General features: G+C 43.9%; 2 protein-coding genes across 3 annotated transcripts in view; both read right to left on the bottom strand.

Annotated features, from left to right (window-relative positions):
* The window catches only part of TDRD5 (tudor domain containing 5), a 436,549-nt gene that overhangs the window by 321,955 nt on the left and 91,230 nt on the right, over nt 1–23,364 (bottom strand). The window lies entirely within an intron of this gene.
* LOC141103450 (uncharacterized) lies at nt 20,037–22,255 on the bottom strand. The gene is made up of 4 exons (XM_073593062.1): nt 21,953–22,255; nt 21,693–21,861; nt 20,797–20,926; nt 20,037–20,714 (listed from the first exon to the last, which is right to left on the bottom strand). The coding sequence occupies exons 1-4, from the start codon at nt 22,137–22,139 to the stop codon at nt 20,067–20,069; spliced, it is 1,134 nt and encodes a 377-aa protein (XP_073449163.1). The 5' UTR covers nt 22,140–22,255; the 3' UTR covers nt 20,037–20,066.

The following is a 23,364-nucleotide window of genomic DNA, read 5'->3' as shown; positions in this document are numbered from 1 at the left end:
CAAGCTATTTGCTGAGAGGCATGTCGAGTCCATGGAATATTTTATATTGCGACACAAGTTGCGGGAAAAAGACAATTTTTTTTTTTTTTTATGCACAAAGTTGTCACTAAATGATATATTGCTCAAACATGCCATGGGAATATGTGAAATTACACCCCAAAATACATTCTGCTGCTTCTCCTGAGTACGGGGATACCACATGTGCGAGACTTTTTGGGAGCCTAGCCTCGTACGGGACCCCGAAAACCAAGCACCGCCTTCAGGCTTTCTAAGGGCGTGAATTTTTGATTTCACTCTTCACTGCCTATCACAGTTTCGGAGGCCATGGAAAGTCCAGGTGGCACAAAACCCCCCCAAATGACCCCATTTTGGAAAGTAGACACCCAAAGCTATTTGCTGAGAGGTATAGTGAGTATTTTGCAGACCTCACTTTTTGTCACAAAGTTTTGAAAATTAAAAAAAGAAAAAAAAAATGTTTTTTCTTGTCTTTCTTCATTTTCAAAAACAAATGAGAGCTGCAAAATACTCACCATGCCTCTCAGCAAATAGCTTGGGGTGTCTACTTTCCAAAATGGGGTCATTTGGGGGGGGGTTTGTGCCACCTGGGCATTCCATGGCCTCCAAAACTGTGATAGGCAGTGAAGAGTGAAATCAAAAATTTACACCCTTAGAAATCCTGAAGGCGGTGCTTGGTTTTCGTGGCCCCGTACGCGGCTAAGCTCCCAAAAAGTCCCACACATGTGGTATCCCCATACTCAGGAGAAGCAGCTGAATGTATTTTGGGGTGCAATTCCACATAGGCCCATGGCCTGTGTGAGCAATATATCATTTAGTGACAACGTTTTGTAAGTATTTTTTTTTTTTTTTGTCATTATTCAATCACTTGGGACAAAAAAAATAAATATTCAATGGGTTCAACATGCCTCTCAGCAATTTCCTTGGGGTGTCTACTTTCCAAAATGGGGTCATTTGGGGGTGTTTTGTACTGCCCTGCCATTTTAGCACCTCAAGAAATGACATAGGCAGTCATAAACTAAAAGCTGTGTAAATTACAGAAAATGTACCCTAGTTTGTAGACGCTATAACTTTTGCGCAAACCAATAAATATACGCTTATTGACATTTTTTTTACCAAAGACATGTGGCCGAATACATTTTGGCCTAAATGTATGACTAAAATTTAGTTTATTGGATTTTTTTTATAACAAAAAGTAGAAAATATCATTTTTTTTCAAAATTTTCGGTCTTTTTCCGTTTATAGCGCAAAAAATAAAAACCGCAGAGGTGATCAAATACCATCAAAAGAAAGCTCTATTTGTGGGAAGAAAAGGACGCAAATTTCGTTTGGGTACAGCATTACATGACCGCGCAATTAGCAGTTAAAGCGACGCAGTGCCAAATTGGAAAAAGACCTCTGGTCCTTAGGCAGCATAATGGTCCGGGGCTCAAGTGGTTAAAAGTCAGCAGCTACAGTATTTGTAGCTGCTGATTTAATTTGTTTGGAGGAGACCAGAGCTCCTCTAAGATGGCAGGCTGGTTCAACCTTAAAAAAAAAAAGAGGGATTTGGACACAAGGCCACTTATCCTTGTGAAGAATGAGTTAACACTCCTTGCAAGAGAGGGCCATCAACCCTCTGAAACACATCTGACAGACGTGATAGCCACCAAGAAGGCCTCTTTGCAGGAGGGGTCACCCAAACATAATTCCCTAATGGGTTCAAAGGGTGGTTTCTGTAGGGTAGAGAGAACAAAATTGAGATCCCAAAAAAACACAGGGTGCTGTAATGGGGTCTGCTCTATGCGACACCTTGAGTAAAGGTTTTAATGAATGAAAGTGAAGCCAAAGGCTTTTGAAATACATTGGTAAAGGCCAAAACCTGTCATTTAGGAGTACTTAGAGCTAAGTTTTGATTAAGTCCCAACTGCAGAGAAGCTAGAATGTGAAGTACCAAGTAGTCTGTTTAGTTAAAATGCCTGTGTTTACATCAGGAGAAAGAATTTCCAGCTCCGGTAGTGGAATTTTCTTGAAGTGACTTTTCTGGCCTTTTTTTTTGTTAATGTGGGAATGACTAAGTTAGAGTTCAAGACCTGGGTTTCAACAGCCATGTCCTTAATGCCAATGACTGAGAAGGAGGATGGTACAGGGAGCCTTGAGACAGCACATCTGGCACATTTTGGAAGAGGCCAAGGGTCTTCTCCTAGAAGTTTGAGTATCTCTGGGTATGTATACAAAAAGCGCAGCGTTGGATATAAATAAACATTGGAAAAATAATGTGCTAAGTACAAACAAACACTAAAAATAAAAATCTGTGCACAATAATCCACTTAAATTATTGTCCGTGGGTGTTCCCAATATAGTGAAAACAAACTGAAAATGTGGATAAAACGTGCTTGTTCATTTATATAGTGTCCATAGAGACATGTGGGAAAATCGCTATTGGATAAATGACTTCCACCGCTGTTAAACCCGTCACCACAGAGAGATTAAAGGCTTACCAGACAGCCCTTAAAGAAAGGCATGAAACGACCTCCACTTTAGATGTTATCCCTTTTGTGGATGGGTCCTGTTCGGAAGTGCTAGGTGGATAATCTCAGATTGTCATCCATGGAGGAGAGTCATTCCCAGCGATGATTGATATCCAAAAAAGGAAAAAAATGCTCCGATAGTGTAGTAAAGTTTAAGGTTCCTTTATTAAAATTGCCATGCAGGCATTCGATACACAAAATCCTTGCAAGGAGTATTTAAAATCAGCTCCGGTGAAAACGAAAGTTCGCGCATGCGCAGTGCGTGTCTACCCTACGGCCGTTTCGTCAGAAATGACATCATCAGGGGCACGCCTACACGTCCGCGCATGCGCTTTATGTACCCGAGCGGCGAAGCGAAGGGGTTCAGCCATTGGTCACATAATTACCGCAGTTTTAAAACAGCTGAAGCATCAACAAAGGTGATGTTGCTCATTTAGATGCTGTTTAGCCTAAACCTTACCCAGTGCCATCTTGTGGACAACTAAGATATTGCTTCAGGAATAAATTAAATTTGGTATTTTAAACCCAATGAAAAAAATATATAAAGAATGGCTGAAGGACAGTTCGCATCACCCTTCAAGATAAATACATTTATGATTACACAATCCTAAAATAAGGAGGGGAGAGGAGATAAATTCCTCTCCAAAAATTAAAAATTAAAAATTCAAGTAATATAACAAAACAAGAATATTTAGAATAATGTGTTATACAAAATAATTTACTAGAAATTAAGACATTATGGCAGAATGGAAAAAATCTTCTAAATATAAAGTGATCGCCCTTAGACAAAAGAGACATATTTCAGTTAGAGGGGTTATTCAAAAACCTAATGATCCACATAGTAAAAATTGGGATCATTCTCTGTATAAAGAAATTAAAAATGAGAAGTTTTGTTGGCCAAAGAAAGTGGAGGGGACACCAAAAAAGGGGGGCGGAGTCAAAACCATCAACTGTTATTAATAAAACAGTTGATGTCCCACTCCACACTCAGACCCATAGGTACATGGCAGCCCAATTTGTATATCCAGTTAGTCTCACTTCTAGATATACTACGTTTACCGTTACTGCCTCGCCAGTGTGGTATATATTTTTCGAGGGCAAAAAACGTGGTACCAGTGGGATCCCTTTTATGTTTAAGGTCATAGTGTTTTGAGACATTATGTTTATCAAAACCCCTTCGGATGTTGGCAACATGCTCCCCAAGCCTCACCTGTAACTTTCTAGTAGTGCGTCCCACATATTCCAACCCGCAAGGGCATCTTAAAAGGTACACTACGCACTTTGTAGTACAGGTAATGAAAGATTTAATTGGATATGTAGTACCTGTTCCTGTAGATGTGAATTCGGTTAATCTTCTCCCCCTAAAGGCATTGATGCTACAGATTTGACACTTTTTGCAGGGATAGAAACCCTTTAAATCCCCAAAAAAGGAGGGTCTTACTGGTGGGTCTGGAACATTAGGTGCTATGAAGTGCCTAAGATTTGAGGCACCCCTAAAAAGCACACAAGGTTTTTCTGCCAATAGCGGCCCCAGGATCCTGTCGTTCTTAATGACAGGCCAGTGTCTTTTTATTATGCGTTTTATAGCCCAATGCTGGCTAGAGTAGGTGGTTAAAAACGCTAAACCAAAATCCTCCCTTTGCTCTACTTGTGGTGGTTTATCAACCAAGAGAGTTTGACGATCCCTATTTTCCACTTCTGCTATTAACGTATCAAGAGCTTGACCATCATAGCCTTTGTTTACAAATCTAGATCTAAGCACCTGAGCTTCTTCTTTAAAATCCTCCAGCTTGGAACAATTTCTCCTGAGCCGCAAAAATTGACCCTTTGGGACTGCCAACAGCCAGGAACGGTGATGACAAGAGTCAAGTGGAATATATCCGTTCCTGTCTGTCGTTTTGAAATATGTGGATGTAGTAATCACCCCATTGTCTATAATTATTTTTAAATCCAAAAAATGGATTTGGGTGGGGTTGACCTCATGAGAGAGAACAATGCCTCTATCATTGTTGTTCAAAAAAGACAAAAAAGTTGTGACAGATTCAATGTCTCCATCCCATATAAAAAGGACATCGTCGATGAATCTTTTCCAAAAAATGAGTTTGTCACGTCTATTGTGTAGTACCACATCCTCCTCCCACTTAGCCATGAATAAGTTGGCCATACTGGGAGCAAATTTTGCTCCCATGGCTACTCCTTTTTACGCCTGGCTTTTTAACCCACCGGGGAATCTGGCCCCTAATGTTAATATCTTCCAGGATTTGGTTATCAAAGATCTGGCTAACTTGAACACAAGAACTATTCGATCTAGGCAGGATATTGCTGTGGGAATGGAATCACTTTGTAATAGAAAAGACATAGTGGTCCGACCCGCCGACAAGGGGGGGCCATTGTCGTCTTGGATAAGGAGGCTTACTCTAATGAATTGTCAAGGATCCTTGCGGATTCCGAAACATACTCTCCCTTATCGGCAGATCCCACATCCAGGTTTTTTTTTTTTTTTTGAAAAGAACATGTTTATTGTTGACAGAAAACATCATACAAAAAAAAATAGAAGCATGTCATGTCATCAGCATCAGTGGTTACAGCATTACAGGTATTCCAGCTTGCTATTTCCATCATAGTTTACATCGGGCTAGGGAGGTATTGGTACGTACATAATTGGACATTGTAGCACGGTTAACCATTTACATTGTATCGTTCATATCGAGCTGGGCATTACCCCAAAATACCTATCTAGGGTGAGGAGAGTCGTATCCTCTATAGTCTTGTAGGTATATCTTAGTGATCATGTAGTACAGGTATTATCGTTGGTTAGCCATACGCTCCATATTTTATGGTACTTTTTGGGACAACCCCTGTGTATGTAGAGTATTTTTTTATATGGCAGGGACGCATTTACCTCTCTCAACCAGTCTTGGACAGAAGGAGAAGTGGTTCTCAACCAATGTTTGGCAATTAGTTTCCTAGCAGTGAAGAGTGTTTCACTGAGGAGTGTATCTAGAGGTCTGGACAAGGCGTCTGGAAATAGGCCCAGTAAACACGGTCTGGGGTCCAGTTGTAGTGGTGAACCCATATGGTCATGGAGGAATTTTATGATCTGCGTCCAGTATTCAGTTATTGCTGGGCATGCCCAGATCAAGTGAAAAAAGGAGCATGGAGTGCCTAGGCATCTTGGGCAATTTAGATTCTGGCTTGAAGAGAATTTGGCTATTCTGGCAGGTGTGAGATACGACTTATGAATAATGTACAGTTGGGTCAGGCGTTCGGGTAATTTAGGTGAGGTTTTCCGTACATTTTCCAGTATAGTTTCCCAGTCAGAGTTGTCAATTTGGCCAAGGTCTGTCTCCCATTTGAATTTTGCTATGTCTACTATCCTGGCCGTGGTGCTATTACGTAGTGCGGTGTATAGGTTAGATATAAGTTTTTCTGATGAGGAACCTGTGATGATATCCACTAGTGGGAGCGTTTTTGGATTGGGAAATCCGTTTGTGAATTGCGCCTGAAGCGCGTGTTTTAATTGCAAATAGCTAAATTGCATGGTAGAGGGAAGGTCAAACTCTTCACAGAGTGTTTGGAAGTGTCTTACCCCAAATATTGTAATAACCTGGAAGAGGAACACTATGCCCCTAGCAGCCCACCTGTTAGCTCCCTGCAGGGTCAGAAGTTCCCTCAGAAGAGGGTTGTGCCATAGGGGTGTGTGTGAGTGAAAAAAATCGGTATTGGACATTTTGATCGCTTTTCGCCAGACATGACAGTGCTGGTGTAGCAAAGGGTGCCGTATCTTATTTGTTCGCCTCCTGCTCTCGTTCCTAAATAGGACTTGTAGTGGGGAGTGCATATCGTCATTTGGTCTTTCACATACCAATGTTTGATATCTGAGTTCGTCAGTCTTGTGAATATGATAAAAATGTGAGAGTTGCGCAGCTATATAATAGGTGTGTAAGTCTGGTACGGCCGCTCCGCCTGACGAGGTTGGGTTTTTAATCGTGTTCCAAGCAAGTTTGTGCCTATTAGATCCCCATATGAAGGAGTTGATGATTTGATCCATCTTTTTGAAGATTTCTAGTGGGATTAACACTGGGGAGTTCCAAAATATATACAAAAGTTTTGGCAGGAGTATCATTTTAAATAAATTAATTCTCCCCATTACTCCCAGAGGGAGTCTAGCCCAGGATTGTGTGCGAGATTTTAGGAGGGGGAAGAGTGGTTCGATGTTATTTGCTATAAATTCACTGAGATCTCTTGTAATAATCACGCCCAGATATTTAATTGAGGCCACTCTTTGTAGTGGCAGGGAGGCCGCATGATGGGGGGGGGGTGAGTGGTCAAGGGGGAGAATCTGTGATTTGGACCAATTCATAGTCAGCCCCGAATGCTTCCCGAAAGCCCCAATAATATCAATAACCTTTTGGAGAGAAGGGCCAGTGTCCTCCAGATATAGCAGCATATCGTCGGCATATAAACTCAGTTTTTCTGTTAGTTGTCCCTTGGTCAGTCCTCGTACATTTGGGCTTAATCTAAGTGATATGGCCAGGGGTTCCACAGCCAGGGCATAAAGCAGTGGGGACAACGGGCAACCCTGCCTGGTTCCGCGTCCAAGGGGGAAAGGGTCGGATGTGTGCCCATTAACTACCACTCTAGCCATGGGGGAATAGTATAGTAATTTTACCCATTTAATAAACTTGGGCCCGAATCCGAACCCCTTAAGGCATTCCCACAGGTACCTCCATTCCACCGAATCAAAAGCTTTTGCGGCGTCTAACGCCACCACTGCCCTGTCTCCCACATTCTCATGATCAGCTTGAATATTCATGTATAATCGTCGTAAGTTCATGGCTGTATTCATGCCAGGCATGAACCCCGTTTGATCCGAATTTATTAAGGAGAGAATACTTTGGTTAAGACGCATGGACAAAATTTTGGCTAGTATTTTAATGTCAGCTTGTAGGAGCGAGATTGAGCGGTAGGATTCTAGGTGGTGGGGGTCCTTGCCAGGTTTGGGGATCACTATGATCACTGCTTGGCGAAGGGAATCAGGCAGGGTCTCGGTTTCAAATATATGGTTGAACAGCAGTAATAACTCGGGTATAAGGATTTCTGAGTAGGCCGCATAGAAGTCGAGTGGCAACCCATCGCCTCCAGGGGCTTTTGCTGGTGCCAGGGATGCTATGGCGAGTGCTATTTCATCCAAGTTAAGGGGGGCTTCTAGTTCAGTGACCTGAGATTCTGACAATTGGGGAAAGGGGATGTCTTTAAGAAAGGTCTGGGTCTCTTGTGTGGTGACGTGCACTTTTGAGGAGTATAGGTCCAAAAAGTATGTTTGAAAGGCTTTTGCCACTGTTGGAGGGTCTGAGTATGTGACAGAGTCTGGCCCGAGAAGTGTAATCACCACTGGTGGACTCATATCCTGACGAGCAAGGTGTGCTAATAATTTGCCCGCGCGTTCACCTTGTTCAAAAATACGTTGCTTCACAAAAAAAAGTTTTTGTTTAGCTTTTTCAAAGTGTAACTGGTCAACAAGGCGGGTTTGAAGCTTGAGTGCGGACGCCCTTTTCTGTGAGGGATCATTTTGGAACTCCCTAGTGATCAAGTCCAGTTTGTCAGAGGCCTGGCATAAGATGGCTTTGGAGGAGGTTTTGGCTCTGTTTATCCGGGAAGATAACATAGTGCGTGCGTGAAGTTTAAATGTTTCCCATACCATACCCACAGGGGCTGTGTTCTTATTAGTATTAAAGTAGTATTTCCATTCACTGTGAATGTCCTCTTGGTCCTTTAGTGTATCTAGCCAAAAAGGGTGTAGGCGCCATGTACGGGGGCCACTATTTGGGGCCAGCTTTAACGAGGCCCAGCATGGGGCGTGGTCTGAGAGGGATCTAGTGTGGTACCCTGAGTCGGTCAGTAGGGGGAGTAGGGTGTCTGATATTAGGATGAGATCGATCCGGGACATAGTAGAGTGTGTCGCCGAGAAGCAGGAGTATATCGTGGTATTGGGATATTTATATCTCCAAGTATCAGTAAGTGAAAATTCTGTTAGTGTGCGCCCAAATCTAGTGGTGTCAGGGGGGTGGGGATTTGGATGTGTTTGTAGTCTATCTTTGCGGGGGTTGAGTACCATATTGAAGTCCCCTAACCAGATGCTTTGGATGTTGGGGTGTTGTGTCATATATAATAGACCCTCTGTGATTAAGGTGGAGTTGTATGGGGGAGGGATATAAAATGCCAATAATAAGTACTGTATTCCATTAAGCGTACAGTGTAAGAATATATATCTGCCCTGTAGGTCTGTACGAACTGAAATTATTGCAAATGGGGTAGTTTTTGCTATGAGAATTGAAATTCCCCGGGAATACGGAGTATGGGTGGAGTGGAACGCCCAGCCAATCCAGGGGCGCCTCAACGCTCGTTGAAGTTGTCCTGTGGCATGCGTTTCTGCAAGGACTATAATGTCCGCTCTGTATGATTTAAGTATATTAAATATCGCTGTGCGTTTGATTTTGTCCCGGAGTCCCCGGACGTTCCAGGAGAGAAATTTTATATTAGGTATAGTACTCTATTGGCAAGTAATGGGAGGATGAACATGGAATATTATGAGGGCTCACACCCCAGCACGCTCCGCACCCCGGTAGATATATCTCTGTCCCTCCTCTTGCAGGGAAACAGCTATGCATTAACCTTCTGAGACATGAAATAACACTAAACATGTTTCTTAACTTAACATTGCCCTTTACCCCCCTCCCTACCCTCAGCCTCCCAAACTTGACTGGGGTATACATCCCAAAACTAGTGCAATAGCAAAAAGTTGAGCGCATAAAGCTAACAAGGATCAAAAAGAAATAAAAAGAAAAAGAAAAGGGGGTATTGCACTTTAGAACGTACCCCCACCAGCGGGAGCCTATTTGGCAGCGCCGGTGGCGGTGTAATTAGCAACCTTTGGGTGCGAACAGATTCTGAATAAAAAAAATCCAGCAATGGAGAACGTGTAACCTCTGTGGCCCACTGCCGTGGGTGTGTCCCATTAACCTGAGCCAATGCTCCGCTGTGGCATCAGAACTTAAGGTATTGTCACCAAAAAGGGGAACAAGAGGAAATAAGAAAAAATAAAAAAATAAAACACAAACAGGGGGGGAAAAAAAAGAAAGAGGGTAGGTGACTAGGGTTATGGAGTGTTCTTGAAGTACCCCCCGTGTCTGGGTGTGATGATTTAGCCAAGGGGGGAGACGAGCAGTTCCAAGTTCTAGCCTGTGTGTCGTCACCAATTGCAGCATGTCCACTGCGGAAACTACCTATTGAGGATAATTTGGCGGCCCTGAATTAGGGCTGGCGAGTGTTCTGAAGATTGAAAAGACAAGGTGGCGGAAGTCCCATCAGAAGTATTTTGGTCTAGGGGACCGGGTATCCTGTAGATGCTGGGCTAGAGTCATTGTGGATTTAAAGTGTTCCTGGTCATGCGGTGATGTTGGGAAGACGGGTCTTATATGGTGAGGGCCGGAGGGTGTAATAGGTGAGGCAGGAAAACGTCTTGGTAAAATAGAAGAAGGCACTTACATCCGTGTTAGGGCGATGGTGCTATCATGCTGGGCGATTTCTTGCAGCATCTTGTTGATCTATCCATTCCGAGGCCATAGCAGGATCCTCAAAGAAGTGCACTCGATCTTCTCCAACCACGCGGAGGCGAGCTGGAAACAGCATTGCATATTTAATGTGGTGTGCACGTAGGCGGCGTTTGACCTCTGTAAAGCGTGCTCGCTGCCTCTGCACCTCAGCAGAGAAATCTGGGAATGCTGATATGAATCCAGATTGAAAGGGAATGTTGCCCTTGAGCCTGGCCATTCGCAGTACAGCATCACGATCTTTAAAGTTCAGTAGTTTTGCAATAAAGGTTCGGGGTGGTGCTCCTTCAGGTGGACGGCGTGCCGGCATGCGGTGAGCGCGCTCCACCACAAAAGTAGTAGAGAAGGTATCTCTGCCGTATGCGTTTATCAGGAGCTTCTCAAGGAAGGTGGCAGGGTCTGTACCCTCCGCGCCCTCAGGCAGGCCGATAAATCGCAGATTGGATCTGCGAGATCGGTTCTCAAGATCATCATGCTTCTGTGCGAGTTGCTGTATCTGTCTCTGCAGGTCCTCACAAGAGTGTTGCAGAGGATGTATAATGTCTTCCGCCCGCCCTATCCTGGTCTCAGCCTCAGTGACCCTCTCCCTTAGTTTAGTCATGTCATGTCTAATAAGTGATATGTCCACCTTAACTTCCTCAATTTTAGATGTCAGAGTGGTCTGGCATAGTGAGATAGCTTCCAGTACCTTAGCCGTTCCGTCGGCTGATGGATCAGAGGGGGGTGCCGCGTGTGTTGCTGGCGCGGTGCCATCTTGCTCCTCAGTGTCCCGCTCCGTCCTCCGGTATCTGTCCAGGGAAGAGGAGCCAACGGTGTTTCTCTTTGGAGGGGACATGGTCCGGTATGTCTGCGCCGCCGGTACACAAAGTTTTGGGTGAGTTTCAGGCCGGTTTTAGGTGCAGGATGAGGGTAGAAGGATCGCCACAGCGGAGCTCTGGTCACACACGTCCTCTCACATTGCCGTCCAGGCCACGCCCCTTCCCACATCCAGGTTTAAACAGAATTTAAAAACACTTGTCCAGAAGGGCTATGATATGGGCATCCTGAATAGGAAAGAAAAGGAATTTCTGGTTCCCCTGGCACCACGGATGCCAGTTATGTACATATTACCAAAGATACATAAAACTCTGACCAATCCGCCTGGGAGACCCATCATCAGTGGAATTGACTCTGTCACTTCCAGAGTCGGGAAGTACATTGACAAGTATTTACAACCATTGGTGATGGGAACCCCCTCCTTCTTAAAAGATACGAAGCATGTTATCAACTTGCTTGGGGAGATAGAGTGGAAATCAACTTACCTACTGGTAACTGCGGATGTAGCTTTGCTCTATACGGCCATCTCTCACCAGTTAGGTCACGAAGCGGTCCAATTCTTTTTACATCGTGACTCCAGTATCTCAATCACGCAAAAGAAATTTGTGGTTGAGCTACTGGATTTTTCAATGAAACATAATTACTTCTGGCACAATGGAACCTATTTTCTGCAGAAGAAAGGAGTAGCCATGGGAGCAAAATTTGCTCCCAGTATGGCCAACTTATTCATGGCTAAGTGGGAGGAGGATGTGGTACTACACAATAGACGTGACAAACTCATTTTTTGGAAAAGATTCATCGACGATGTCCTTTTTATATGGGATGGAGACATTGAATCTGTCACAACTTTTTTGTCTTTTTTGAACAATGATAGAGGCATTGTTCTCTCTCATGAGGTCAACCCCACCCAAATCCATTTTTTGGATTTAAAAATAATTATAGACAATGGGGTGATTACTACATCCACATATTTCAAAACGACAGACAGGAACGGATATATTCCACTTGACTCTTGTCATCACCGTTCCTGGCTGTCGGCAGTCCCAAAGGGTCGATTTCTGCGGCTCAGGAGAAATTGTTCCAAGCTGGAGGATTTTAAAGAAGAAGCTCAGGTGCTTAGATCTAGATTTGTAAACAAAGGCTATGATGGTCAAGCTCTTGATACGTTAATAGCAGAAGTGGGATATAGGGATCGTCAAACTCTCTTGGTTGATAAACCACCACAAGTAGAGCAAAGGGAGGATTTTGGTTTAGCGTTTTTAACCACCTACTCTAGCCAGCATTGGGCTATAAAACGCATAATAAAAAGACACTGGCCTGTCATTAAGAACGACAGGATCCTGGGGCCGCTATTGGCAGAAAAACCTTGTGTGCTTTTTAGGGGTGCCTCAAATCTTAGGCACTTCATAGCACCTAATGTTCCAGACCCACCAGTAAGACCCTCCTTTTTTGGGGATTTAAAGGGTTTCTATCCCTGCAAAAAGTGTCAAATCTGTAGCATCAATGCCTTTAGGGGGAGAAGATTAACCGAATTCACATCTACAGGAACAGGTACTACATATCCAATTAAATCTTTCATTACCTGTACTACAAAGTGCGTAGTGTACCTTTTAAGATGCCCTTGCGGGTTGGAATATGTGGGACGCACTACTAGAAAGTTACAGGTGAGGCTTGGGGAGCATGTTGCCAACATCCGAAGGGGTTTTGATAAACATAATGTCTCAAAACACTATGACCTTAAACATAAAAGGGATCCCACTGGTACCACGTTTTTTGCCCTCGAAAAATATATACCACACTGGCGAGGCAGTAACGGTAAACGTAGTATATCTAGAAGTGAGACTAACTGGATATACAAATTGGGCTGCCATGTACCTATGGGTCTGAATGTGGAGTGGGACATCAACTGTTTTATTAATAACAGTTGATGGTTTTGACTCCGCCCCCTTTTTTTGGTGTCCCCTCCACTTTCTTTGGCCAACAAAACTTCTCATTTTTAATTTCTTTATACAGAGAATGATCCCAATTTTTACTATGTGGATCATTAGGTTTTTGAATAACCCCTCTAACTGAAATATGTCTCTTTTGTCTAAGGGCGATCACTTTATATTTAGAAGATTTTTTCCATTCTGCCATAATGTCTTAATTTCTAGTAAATTATTTTGTATAACACATTATTCTAAATATTCTTGTTTTGTTATATTACTTGAATTTTTAATTTTTGGACAGGAATTTATCTCCTCTCCCCTCCTTATTTGAGGATTGTGTAATCATAAATGTATTTATCTTGAAGGGTGATGCGAACCGTCCTTCAGCCATTCTTTATATATTTTTTTCATTGGGTTTAAAATACCAAATTTAATTTATTCCTGAAGCAATATCTTAGTTGTCCACAAGATGGCACTGGGTAAGGTTTAGGCTAAACAGCATCTAAATGATCAACATCACCTTTGTTGATGCTTCAGCTGTTTTAAAACTGCGGTAATTATGTGACCAATGGCTGAACCCCTTCGCTTCGCCGCTCGGGTACATAAAGCGCATGCGCGGACGTGTAGGCGTGCCCCTGATGATGTCATTTCTGACGAAACGGCCGTAGGGTAGACACGCACGGACTGCGCATGCGCGAACTTTTGTTTTCACCGGAGCTGATTTTAAATACTCCTTGCAAGGATTTTGTGTATCGAATGCCTGCATGGCAATTTTAATAAAGGAACCTTAAACTTTACTACACTATCGGAGCATTTTTTTCCTTTTTTGGATATCAATCATCGCTGGGAATGGCTCTCCTCCATGGATGACAATCTGAGATTATCCACCTAGCACTTCCGAACAGGACCCATCCACAAAAGGGATAACATCTAAAGTGGAGATCGTTTCATGCCTTTCTTTAAGGGCTGTCTGGTAAGCCTTTAATCTCTCTGTGGTGACGGGTTTAACAGCGGTGGAAGTCATTTATCCAATAGCGATTTTCCCACATGTCTCTATGGACACTATATAAATGAACAAGCACGTTTTATCCACATTTTCAGTTTGTTTTCACTATATTGGGAACACCCACGGACAATAATTTAAGTGGATTATTGTGCACAGTTTTTTATTTTTATTTTTATTTTTAGTGTTTGTTTGTACTTCGCACAGTATTTTTCCAATGTTTATTTATATCCAGCGCTGCGCTTTTTGTATACATGCTTAGTGGTGCCCCCTATCAGGGTTATAGCGTCCAGCCGCAGGATACCTCTTCACAGGTTTATATTTCTAATTTCACTCACAATATTTGTACACCTAGCGCAAATTTTTCTTTTAGAATAATTTTGAGTATCTCTGGGTACCAGGTTCTACAGGGACTGCGGAGCAGTCAAGAAAGAATCCTCACTCAAGGGAAGGCATATATTCAAGTGATTCTAAAAAGGGAACATTTTATTTTTTTCGTTTAACATGTTATAATTCCCATCTCTTTACAATGCTTTTACATAGAGCAGTCCCTCCTCTTCTGGAGTCCCCCACTGGCGCTCCTGGCTCCTCCCTCCTTTTGAGTGCCCCCATAGCAAGTGGCTTGCATGTCGGCTCGCTCGTTGTGTCCATTCCCACATTCGCCCCACCCCCCGCTCTCCCCTAATTGGCTGTGATTGACAGCAATAGGAGCCAATGACAAAAAAGAAAAAAAGAAAAAAAAAATTGTCTGGCGCTCATCACACAGGGGAAAAATAAATAAACAAGCCATAGACAAATTGAAATAAAATAACCAGAGCAAAAAAATAAATAAAAAAACGTGCTGTATAGCAGCTTGCTAGAAACAGAGTGTCTGTTCATATATACATAACAAATACAAAGAAACAAAATAGAATTCATAGCTATACAAATGACAGCTTGTAAAAGGATTCATCAGGAGGCTGTGGACAACTTTTAGTTAGTGAAAAGCTGACTATAGGGTGAGCTAGGCTGCTTCCTCTGTCAGGCTGGCAACCCCAAAGCTGTGAACAGAAAAGAAAAAAGAGAGAGGGGCGTCAAGCCGACCATAGTGTAGTAAGAATTTATTATAGAGAAAAAAAAAGATAAAAGTTGTACTCGCAAACAAAAGTGGATATAATGCATGTCTCTTAAATCAGTGTTCAGTCCGGACATCTGTGGAGATGGAAGATCAGAGCGCAGCTCCCTCCGTGGCTTACTGTACCAGAGTAAGGCACTATGGACAGGGGAAGAACCACCACTGTGGGACACAGAAGACACGCCGGATGATGTGCTCACACTGCCAGGACATGTGTAGTTGCAAGGGCTGTCAGGAAATGCATTTGGGGCTGCACACAGGTTTTTTAACCTTAATGCAGGAAATTCATTAAGTAAGTTGAAAAACGTTCTACCGTTAGAACCACTTTATCCTGGACAGAGTCCATGGAATTACTTAATTATCCAATGCCAGCGCTAGATTATCCTTGGTCCTGGCTACAAACTCTGCCCTGAGCTCCAACATGTTGATGTGGAACTTTGCTTCCCTGGGTGATCAGGCTACCTGAACTGAGAGAGACTGAAACACTCCTCCCCAGCCTACGAGGCTGGCATTGGTTATCCCCTACCTTCCATGAGGATGGGAGAAGACTGCCATTTCCAAGCTGGACTGGTAATTAACCAAGTTAGGGAGTTTCTTGCTTGGCTGGAAAGCAGCATAGGGAAGTTGAGAGTTGGAGTGCGTTTGTTCCAGGCAAACAGAATGGGTTTTACAGAATGGGTCTTGAGTGGAACTTCGTGAAGGTATTACCAATCCAGATGCTCTGCTTTTATCACCTCTGATCGGTGATGCAGGGGGCGGAGAGAGATGATGTCATCTCTGCTTGCCTGCCCGCTCGCTTCTTTTCCTCCACCCAGCTTTCTCACCCACGGCCCAGCTGCAGAAAGGCCATGGCCCGATAGTAAGCTGCGGCCCGGGAGTTGACGACCCCTGCTTTAAAAGAGCAGGATCCATTTTTTTTTTCTGGGGTTAACAAACGCTTTAAGCATAGAAACAGATGCATAAAGGTATCATGAGTGGGGTAGGGTTATAGGGGTATGCCCAAGGGGCAAGTGTCCAAAAGCTTTACCAGTGTCCAATCACAGTAGCAGCCTATAACCCAGGGTCTATGAATATGCAGCCAGTGTCCTGTGCAATACAATTAAGGTTAGCGCCTCTTTTAAAGGAGAACTACCATGCATCTGAGCACCACAAACCAAAAACACAATTTATTTACATTCTTAATATTCAAAGAAAACTCTCCCATCCATCCATGTCTCCATTTTGAGTAAGGGCAAATGACTTTGCATTTATTTGTATTCATTTACTTCCTGGAATCCATCTGTGCTTAGCTCAAGCAAGCAGGCAGGATGGTGTGCTTAGCTGAGAAAACCCTCCCTCCCTTTCTGAAGGCTCCTGGGATGTATAAAATAATTTGCCTAGGCTTGGCAGCCAGGAAGTAACTGAAGAAATGTAAAAAAAAATTTAAAACTGATAAATATGATATACTTTCCTATCCATTTACTAATGCAAGCAGCATAAGAATCATAAATAGTCAATGAATAGTTCCTCTATTTAACGACCGCCCACCGCAGCTGCACTGCGGCAGGTTGGCTCTCCTGTGCGAAATGCCGCCATTGTACGTTGGCTCGCACCAGCGCTACTGCAGAAGCGTGCACGTGGGTCCGCTGGACTCAATGGCCGGCGGCAGCCCGCGATCACGGTAAGGAGAGGCAGAATGGGGATCTGCCTTGGTAAACAAGGCGGATCCCCCTTCTGACAGGGGACATGTCAGATCTACTGTTCCCAGTGATCGGGAACAGTGATCTCTGTCATGTCCCAGGCAGCCCATCCCCCCTACAGTTAGAACACACCTAGGGAACACAGATCGCCCCCTAGTGTTAACCCCTTCCCCGCCAGTGTAATTTTTACATTGATCAGTGCATTTTTATAGCACTGATCAATATAATAATGTAACTGGTCCCCAAAAAGTGTAATTTGGGGTCAGATTTGTCCGCCGCGATGTCGCAGTCCCGCTAAAAATCGCATATCGCAGCCATTATTAGTTAAAACAATAAAAAAAAAATGTAAGTCCCTAAATCTATCCCATAGTTTGTAGATGCGATAACTTTTGCGCAAACCAATAAATATACGCTTATTGAGATTTTTTTTTTTACCAAAAATATGTAGAAGAATATATATCGGCCTAAACTGATGAAGAAATTTGTTGTTTTTGTTTTTTTTTATATGTATTCTAGCAAAAAGTTAAAAAATCTTTTTTTTTTTTTTTTTAAGTCCTCATGCACATGGACGTTTTAAAAAACGAGCTGTAAAGCTAGGTTCGACGCCTGGAAAAACCGGCGTTAAAAACGCGATTTTTACCGCGTTTTGCATTAGCGTTTTTGCGCGTTTTTCCGCGTTAGCGCTAAGTAGCGTTTTTCAATGAAAAACACATCTCTCAGCTATATACACTCCCAAATTTCCCACAATGCCACAGAAACCAAAGAAAACATGTTAATGAGCATGTGTCGGTGCCATTTTGGTAGGAGAGAGAGAGAGGAGAGAGTGTTTCAGAGTGTTTCAGAGTTTTCAGTATATTTCAGTATTTTTCAGTATTTTTCTGAGAAATATGGATCCTGTCATGCAAAAGATCGATGAGGCAATCCTTCTGATTGTGTTGCGGAGGCAGAGGAGAATGAGACAGGAGGAGGAGAGAAGCAGCAGACGTCGATTTTGGGTGCATCCAATGGTATCCAATCGGTTTTCTACGGGGTACTTTGGCAATATTTATTCCCAACTGCGCTCATATCCAACAAAGTTCTTCAACTTTACAAGGATGTCAGTGCCGCTCTTTGATGACCTGTTGGAGAGGCTCAGGCCAAGGCTCACAAGGATGGACACTGTGATGCGTAGCTCTGTGTCACCGGAGGAACGGATGCTAGTGACACTCAGGTAAGTGAATACACATATGGGAGGAGGGGCTAGGGTTACGGTTAGGGGGTTAGGGGTTAGGGTTTCGGGTTAGGGGTTAGGGTTAGGGATTAGGGGTTAGGGTTAGGGGTTAGGGTTAGGAGTTAGGAGTTAGGGGTTAGGGTTAGGGTTAGAGGTTAGGATTAGGGGTTAGGGTTAGGGTTAGGGGTTAGGATTAGGGGTTAGGATTAGGGGTTAGGGTTAGGGATTAGGGGTTAGGGGTTAGGGTTAGGGGTTAGGATTAGGGGTTAGGGTTAGGGGTTAGGAGTTAGGAGTTAGGGGTTAGGGTTAGAGGTTAGGATTAGGGGTTAGGGTTTAGGAGTTAGGGTTAGGGGTTAGGATTAGGGGTTAGGATTAGGGGTTAGGAGTTAGGGTTAGGGGTTAGGGTTAGGGGTTAGGGGTTAGGGTTAGGGATTAGGGGTTAGGGTTAGGGGTTAGGATTAGGGGTTAGGGTTAGGGGTTAGGGTTAGGGGTTAGGGGTTAGGGTTAGAGGTTAGGATTAGGGGTTAGGGTTAGGGGTTAGGAGTTAGGGGTTAGGGTTAGGGGTTAGGGGTTAGGGTTAGGATTAGGGGTTAGGGGTTAGGGTTAGGGGTTAGGAGTTAGGGTTAGGAGTTAGGAGTTAGGGGTAAGGGGTTAGGGTTAGGAGTTACGGTTAGGAGTTAGGGTTAGGGTTAGGAGTTAGGGTTAGGGGTTAGGGTTAGGGGTTAGGGTTAGGAGTTAGGGTTAGGGGTAAGGGTTAGGGGTTAGGAGTTACGGTTAGGAGTTAGGGTTAGGGGTTAGGGTTAGGAGTTAGGGTTAGGGGTTAGGGTTAGGGGTTAGGCTTAGGAGTTAGGGTTAGGGGTTAGGGTTAGGAGATAGGGTTAGGTTTAAGGGTAGGGTTAGGACTTATGTTTATGCTTTACTCTTTCAATAACTAAATTTATTATGTTATCTTAGGTTCCTTGCCACGGGACAAAGTTATGCCTCCTTGCATCACTACTTCCTCCTTGGCCTCTCAACGGTCTCAAAAATAATAAAGGAAACATGTGTGGCAATATGGGAGGAATTGCATAACGTTGTAATGCCAGAGCCAACCGAAGACATCTGGGAATCAGTTGTGGACACTTTTTGGGAAAAAACTCAGTTCCCAAATTGTATAGGAGCCCTTGATGGGAAACACATCAGGGTGAAGAAGCCTCCCCACTCTGGATCTTCATATTTTAATTACAAAAAATATTTTTCGGTGGTCCTCCTGGCATTGTCCGATGCACACCTCAAATTTCTGTTTGTAGATGTGGGAGCATATGGAAGCCAAGGTGATGCCCGCATATTCCGCGAGTCGGCCTTCGGACGTCGTCTACATGAGGGACGACTCAATATTCCTGAAAGCAGGCCTCTACCCTGCACTGAAGAACCCAGCTTGCCATTAGTCATGGTGGCAGATGAGGCCTTTGGACTGGCTGAAAATCTAATGAGGCCATACAGTGGCACTGGTCTCAGCCGACAACAAAAAATTTTCAATTATCGGCTCAGCCGTGCACGCCGTGTTGTTGAATGTGCATTCGGGGTGTGCACGGCCAAATGGCGAGTTTTGCTGACATGTATGCAATTGGATGTTGACAACGCCATTCAAGTCGTCCTGGCATGCTGCGTTCTGCACAATTTTCTGCGGGACAGTGACAGAAATAATGTTGAACAGGAGCCCATTAGACAACTTCAGAGGGTTCAATTTATGGACTTGCGTTCAACTGCACGTGTCATGAGCATTCGAAACCAATTTGCAGAATTTTTTGAAACACCTGATGGAGAGGTATCATGGCAGAATGATTATGTCTAAAAAATATTTGCAATACATCTACCTTTGCTGTCTTGTGTTTTTTGAAATAAAGCATTTCAAAATTTAAGTTTGTTATTTTTTGGTCCATTTGTCAACGATTGTTCTACAAGTCAATTTGACTCTGCCTTCGGGGTAAGCCTAGGCTAAGACCAAAAAAGAGCAAGCTTACGCTTGTCCGAAGGCAGAGTACGATAGAGTCCTTTGCACTCTGCCTTCAGGGCAAGCAGAGTGCAAAGGAGTGCTGTTGTGCATCATATAAAAGACTTTTCAAAAAAAATAAAAAATTAAATAAAGGATTGGGATCACAACTGGTATTTCAAGAAAAAAAAGATTTTATTTTGTGATTACAAATGGTGATAGGTGGTGGTGGATGGTTGATTGCATTGGGGATGTGGGGATTGGGGACGGGGTAACGGTTGGGCCTGGCGATCACTCCCAAAATCTTGCTGGTAGCGGGGTAGAGGGTATGAGGGCTGAAAATGGGAGGTGGAAGGTGGACAATCAGCATACGCTTGCAGGCTATGGTATGAGGTCTGGGACGGCATAGGTGGTGGTTGGCGTGGAGGAGGGGGCTGATAGTGAGAGTGGGGTGCTAGCACTGCTGAGGTCCCAGGGGCCATTGGGGGATCATGAGAAACATTATATGGATCGCATGGAGGTGGCCCGCCACTCAATTTTGCATGTCTGTATTGCATTGCAATACCGTACATGCGATCCATACAAAGTTTCTCTTGGTCTCCCCCAATGTCCTCCAGGATGTGGTAAAGGCTGCGGCAGAAGCAGGCGCGTGGGTTATTGGGGTCTAAAAAGGCATCCATACTGCGCCTCTCCTGCCGCACTTCCTGCAGCAGTGCTAGCACCCTGTCATCAGCCTCGGGATTATAGCCGCCCCTCGCCTGACGTCCACGCCCACGGCCACGAACACCGCCACGACCGCGCTGCTCTCCACTTTGTAAACTGGCAGGAGACGGTGTTTCCACAGCCCTCGATTCCTGCAAAAGAACAAAAATGTTTACATTGACATGTACATGGACAGACAGACAATGAGATAGAAAGGCAGACCGAAGCAGTTACCTCATCTGTGCCCTCAACAACTCCCTCGCTGATCGGTCGTGGAGATCCAGAGGTGGTCATTGGACTGTTTGGTCTCTGAAGCTCTGTATCTTCCTCATCCACCTCTCCAAGTCTAAAATTTGAAGTTGTCCTGCAAACAATACAAATTGTATAAACGATTACTGCGATTACCCCTAACCCTAACTCCTAACCCTAACCCTAACCCTAACTCCTAACCCTAACCCCTAACCCTAACCCTAACTCCTAACCCTAACCCCTAACCCTAACCCTAACTCCTAACCCTAACCCCTAACCCCCTAACCCTAACTCCTAACCCTAACCCCTAACCCTAACTCCTAACCCCCTAACCCTAACTCCTAACCCTAACTCCTAACCCTAACCCCTAACCCCCAACCCCCTAACCCTAACTCCTAACCCTAACTCCTAACCCTAACCCCTAACTCCTAACCCTAACCCCTAACCCTAACTCCTAACCCTAACCCCTAACCCCCTAACCCTAACTCCTAACCCTAACCCCTAACCCTAACTCCTAACCCTAACCCCTAACCCCTAAGCCTAACCCTAACTCCTAACCCTAACCCCTAAGCCTAACCCTAACTCCTAACCCTAACCCCTAAGCCTAACCCCTAACCCTAACCCTAACTCCTAACCCTAACCCCTAACCCTAACCCCTAAGCCTAACCCTAACTCCTAACCCTAACCCCTAACCCCTAACCCTAACCCCTAAGCCTAACCCCTAAGCCTAACCCTAACCCCTAACCCTAACCCCTAACCCTAACTCCTAACCCTAACCCCCTAACCCTAACTCCTAACCCCTAACCCCTAACCCTAACCCCTAACCCTAACCCCTAACCCTAACCCCTAACCCCTAACCCTAACCCCTAACCCTAACTTACGGTCTGGTATGGCTCTGCATATTTTGCCTGAGGAATTGGAGATTGGTGTGGTAAACGTGCTTTTTTTTGGTTGGCGCTGGTGCTCCGCTACGTGCCGCCTTGTCTTCGTCCGTGAGGTCCCTCCTGACACGGTCACGTAGGGACTTCCAGCGCCGCTGCATAATTTTACCTAAAATAACATGGAAAACAAAGGGTTAAATATGCAATCTTCATTTACATTACACACAAACAGATCATGCATTCAAGGAAAATAGACTTACTTATCTCCTTTCTTTCAGAATTTCTGATTTGTTCCCAGCCAGGGGTAATCGCAGCACATATGTCCTCCCAGGCTTTCACCTTGCGGATGTGGTCTCCATGCAGTGGATGTGCCACATCCCACAATTCTGGATGGGCCTGTACCGCATTGATTAATGCAACCTGAGAGACTGCACTAGCACTAGCCATCTTGGTGCCAATATCACCACAGTCACACGGCTGTGCAAAGGACTCTTGGGTAATCTAATGTCCAGACAGGAAATTCCTGTTTTTACAGAGATTACAGTGTCCAATCATCTCTTTTTAACCAAAAAACGCCGGAGTTAAAAAACGCGAAAAAACGCCGCGGTCGCGTTTTTGCGCGTTTTTGCGCGTTTTTCCGCGTTTCAAGTTTTTACAGCTCTAGCGCCGCTCCTCGGAACGCACTGGTCCTGGGTTTTTTTTACAGCTTAAAAACGCCTAGGCTATTTGCAGCTCAAAAACGTCTAGGTGGGCATGAATCCATAGACTAACATAGACAGGCGTTTTTAAGCTGTAAAAAACGCTAAAAAAACGCGGCTGTAAAAACGTCCATGTGCATGAGGACTTATTGTCTTTTTGCTTATAGCGCAAAAAATGTAAACCGTGCAGTTACACAAGCAACACTTTATCTTTTGGGATAAAGATTTTACATCAGAAAAAAAAAGCTGATGATTGAAAACACCCCTGTAAGTGTTAAATTGTTTGTCTAAACCCTCCCTCTTAGCTGATACACTGCAGGAGAGCTTGTTGTGTTGAAAAACAACAGACTTACTTGCCAGATCACAAAGGGAATCTAAAAGAAAGCAAACTTAAAAAAAGAAATTAGCATAGCCACCACTTCTAAGACTTGATAAGCTGCAATATAAGTGTTTGCTTTTGGGTTTAATACCACTTTAATATCTTGGTTCTAATTCTGATATATCACATCCAGAGACATCACATTACTCTGCAGGACGAGAGAGTAGAGTGGAAAATTATTCTGGGTGACACAGTTGGCATAATAGCACCCATGCTTCAAAGACAAATTTGTTAAGTTTTAACATGTGATCTAAGGTGTACCATTTAACACTTAAAAACTGGATAGACTCAAGTCTTCTTTAGGCTGACAATTCACAGCAGGTCATTAACAGACAAATTAAAGTATAACTAAAGGCAAAACTCCTTTTTCAGTTTTGGACAGAATAGAGACTGATTAGAATACCTATTTGGTGTTTTGATATTTGGTTGTCTGTGCCCCCGTTAGAGAGATTCACCCTCTCTATTTGTGTTGTTTACCGTTATCACGGAAAATAAAAGAAAATCCCAATTCATAGGAAAGTAATAGATGGGAAAGCTTCCAGTGGGGACAGTTCTGGTGAAAAGATTGGGGGGAAGGGGGAGCAAGGGATACCCT

This window comes from Aquarana catesbeiana, linkage group LG07, assembly GCF_042186555.1.
Source record: "Aquarana catesbeiana isolate 2022-GZ linkage group LG07, ASM4218655v1, whole genome shotgun sequence".
Taxonomy (NCBI): Eukaryota; Metazoa; Chordata; class Amphibia; order Anura; family Ranidae; genus Aquarana; species Aquarana catesbeiana.
Note: the sequence above shows the minus strand (reverse complement) of the source record. Positions and strands in the feature narration are given on the sequence as shown.

Excerpts from the sequence above, each read along its gene's own strand:
- LOC141103450 (XM_073593062.1), bottom strand. The coding sequence starts at position 22,139 with ATGGCTAGTGCTAGTGCAGTCTCTCAGGTTGCATTAATCAATGCGGTA. Across the intron at positions 20,927-21,692 it reads ATGCAGAGCCATACCAGACC|GACAACTTCAAATTTTAGAC; the intron begins GTAAGTTAGGGT and ends TATTGTTTGCAG. Across the intron at positions 20,715-20,796 it reads TTGTTGAGGGCACAGATGAG|GAATCGAGGGCTGTGGAAAC; the intron begins GTAACTGCTTCG and ends GTTCTTTTGCAG.